This window comes from Lipotes vexillifer, unplaced genomic scaffold (genome assembly GCF_000442215.2).
Source record: "Lipotes vexillifer unplaced genomic scaffold, Lipotes_vexillifer_v1.1 scaffold563, whole genome shotgun sequence".
Taxonomy (NCBI): Eukaryota; Metazoa; Chordata; class Mammalia; order Artiodactyla; family Lipotidae; genus Lipotes; species Lipotes vexillifer.
Window position 1 is genome coordinate 1,049,673 of NW_006769542.1, and position 3,253 is coordinate 1,052,925.

The 3,253-nt window shown below is 57.9% G+C and overlaps 1 protein-coding gene across 1 annotated transcript; it reads left to right on the plus strand.

The window, feature by feature from the left end:
* The first annotated feature begins 251 nt into the window (after window positions 1-251).
* Window positions 252-1,765, plus strand: HTR1A (5-hydroxytryptamine receptor 1A). The gene has a single exon (XM_007445647.1). The coding sequence runs from the start codon at window positions 484-486 to the stop codon at window positions 1,750-1,752; it is 1,269 nt and encodes a 422-aa protein (XP_007445709.1). The 5' UTR covers window positions 252-483; the 3' UTR covers window positions 1,753-1,765.
* Window positions 1,766-3,253: the final 1,488 nt, after the last annotated feature.

Consider the following 3,253-nt stretch of genomic DNA (forward strand, 5'->3'; position numbering starts at 1 on the left):
AGAGTAGAGGAGAGAGTGGGAGAGAGGGAGGGACAGAAGCAAGGAGAGGAGGGTTACAGAGTGACTGTGGAGGACGGTGTTTCTCTATTCCAGATACTTCTAAGATTGGAGATTCTTTTCTGGTGGGGAGACTCCGGGTCTGGCAGCCAGTTAGGCAGTGGCAAAATAAAATGGACTGCGAGAGACAAACGTTCCAGCCACCTTTCCGCCGCCCGGAGATCCAGGAGCTGTTCTCCAGCCAATTCGTTTCCCAGCTGGAGACTCTGAGCGCGCTGGACTACGAGAGCCCAGGGAGCGCCTAGAAGCTAGCTGCTCCTCGGAGATGCCTTCGCCTGAGCAGTAAGAACTTCCTGCTTGAGTCCCTGCATCCCCTCCCCAGTTGAAACTCCCCAGGAAAGAGGGGCGTAAGACCCCAGGGGGAGGGGCGAGGGGGATACTGGCGCAGCTCTTTCTCCCCTCCCCTCCTCTGCCGGGCGCGCAGGCATGGATGTGCTCAGCCCCTTACAGGGCAACAACACCACGTCGTCCCAGGGTCCCTTCGGGGCACGCGCCAACGCTACTGGCATCTCCGACGTGACCTTCAGCTACCAAGTGATCACCTCTCTGCTGCTGGGCACGCTCATCTTCTGCGCGGTGCTGGGCAATGCGTGCGTGGTGGCCGCCATAGCCTTGGAGCGCTCCCTGCAGAACGTGGCGAACTATCTTATAGGCTCGCTGGCCGTCACAGACCTCATGGTGTCGGTGCTGGTGCTGCCCATGGCCGCGTTGTACCAGGTGCTCAACAAGTGGACTCTGGGACAGGTCACCTGTGACCTGTTCATCGCCCTCGACGTGCTGTGCTGCACCTCGTCCATCCTGCACCTGTGCGCTATCGCGCTGGACAGGTACTGGGCCATCACAGACCCCATCGACTACGTGAACAAGAGGACGCCCCGGCGCGCAGCTGCACTCATCTCGCTCACCTGGCTCATTGGCTTCCTCATCTCCATCCCGCCCATGCTGGGCTGGCGTACCCCGGAAGACCGCTCGGACCCCGACGCGTGCACCATCAGCAAGGACCATGGCTACACTATTTACTCCACCTTTGGCGCTTTCTACATCCCGCTGCTGCTCATGCTGGTTCTCTACGGGCGCATCTTCCGAGCCGCGCGATTCCGCATCCGCAAGACAGTCAAGAAGGAGGAGAAGAAGGTAGCCAACAACCGCCTTGGGGCGTCGCCAGCCCCGCAGCCCAGAAAGAGCGTAAATGGTGAGCCGGGTAGCAAAGACTGGAGGCATGGCATGGAGAACAAGGCAACAGGGGCTCCGTGCGCCAATGGAGCCGCGAGACAGGGCGAAGAAGGAGCCGCCCTGGAGGTGATCGAAGTGCACCGGGTGGTCAACTCCAAAGAGCACCTGCCGCTGCCCAGCGAGGCCGGTGCTGTCCCCTGCGTCCCCGCCTCCTTCGAGAAGAAAAATGAGCGCAACGCCGAGGCCAAGCGTAAGATGGCCCTGGCCCGCGAGAGGAAGACGGTGAAGACGCTGGGCATCATCATGGGCACCTTCATCCTCTGCTGGTTGCCCTTCTTCATCGTGGCCCTGGTCCTGCCCTTCTGCGAAAGCAGCTGCCACATGCCCACCCTGTTGGGCGCCATAATCAACTGGCTGGGCTACTCCAACTCTCTGCTCAACCCTGTCATTTACGCCTACTTCAACAAGGACTTCCAAAACGCATTTAAGAAGATCATCAAGTGCAAGTTCTGCCGCCGATGATGATGGAGGAGTAGCTGGCGCTTAGGCCCACTCCACCCAGCCTGCCTCCCCTAGCCCTCTGGAGTCAAAACCTTTGCTACTTGTCCTCTAACATTCACAGCTGCTCCGCGCGCTGCTTCCAGACCCCCTCCCCCTCCCCCAGCCCTCTTTTCCCAGCGGGGAAGGAGGGAGCCCCGTGCAAAGAGGCTACAGCCGCGGGTCAAGAGAGTCTGGGAAAAACCTCGAGTCTGTGAGAGGCGACCTTGGCTCAAACTTTGGTCTGGGAATCAGTTTCGATTCCAGCAATTGCCTCCTCCCTCTTCTGCCCCCAAATCTTCGCGGCGGAAGTTTAAGCCTTACCCGTTCAAGGCAAAAAAATCCACACAGAAGAAGAAAGTGTACACCCAGCCGCCGCGCCCACTAAAGGCTCCCACCTGATCGCCTCACTGCTACAACTTGAACTTAAGGTTCAGGACTTTGCTTCATTCCCCAGCAACCCCATCCCCGCCCGCCTTCTTGCCCTAGAAACGTTCACTGTTTTTGCGGTCTCATCCCTTATTTCCTTTTCCTTCTTCCCTTTATGCCCTCGCCAGTCCCTATGCACTAAATTGCTAGTCGGGAAATCTGGGAGGGTCTGCTTTTCCCGGTGCCTAAGGTGTCCCCGGGAACCTCCGCCTCCTGGTGCAGACTCCCAGAGTAACTCTCCCGGGAACAGCCCCATGCTTTGTTTTCTTGGATTCAAAACAAGTGGCTGGAAGTTGTCTCTTAGAGTGGACCTGTAAGTACAACGCTAGACCAGTGGGGCAGAGCGAGGTAGAACGAATTTACCCTTGCCTGCCTTGGTGTCAGCACTCACCAAAGAAACTGACAGTCTTTGGGAAGGGAGAGCGGACTTCTATTATTATAGGTTGCTGGCGAGTCTGAACTGGCTGGTATCGCCACTTACCTACTGTGGGAGGCGCACGCCGACCACGCTGCGCGCGCTGGGGCAAGGCGGGGTGGGGCGTGCCACGTGCCGGGAATCCCCGAGACTTCCGCCCTCTCTCAGGTCTGGCGTTCGCTCAGCGCGCACTAAAAACTAATCCCGACTGGAGCCATCTCTCCGCCTACGCCCCAGGACCAGCTGAAGAGAGGGTAAACAACAGTTAAGGTTTGCGGAAGCCGGCGCTTCTGGGTCCAGCCAAGCTCTAGAGACCAGAAAGACCAGCAAGTCCCACGGGGTGGCGTTTTCCAGGTGGGCCCGCGCTCTAGCTGGCAGCTGGCACTCCCCTTGGAAACTGAAAGAGCAAGTTTATCCAAAAGAAGCCCATTCTTTTCCTCCTAATTCCACCCCGCGCCCTTTTCGGATAGGGAGATAGGTCTGTTTAGCGCATCCTAACACTGCACAGGATTTGTTCTGCAGGACGTCCAGGACACTTAGTTAACCACGACTTTGGTTCCCAAAAGGGAAATTTGGGCTTTCAATAGAATGGGCCCCTGATCTGTGACCTCACAGGCGCTTACTTTAAATAATGAGGCACTA

Bases quoted from the DNA above. Each gene is read 5' to 3' on its own strand.
- HTR1A (XM_007445647.1), top strand. From the start codon at position 484: ATGGATGTGCTCAGCCCCTTACAGGGCAACAACACCACGTCGTCCCAG.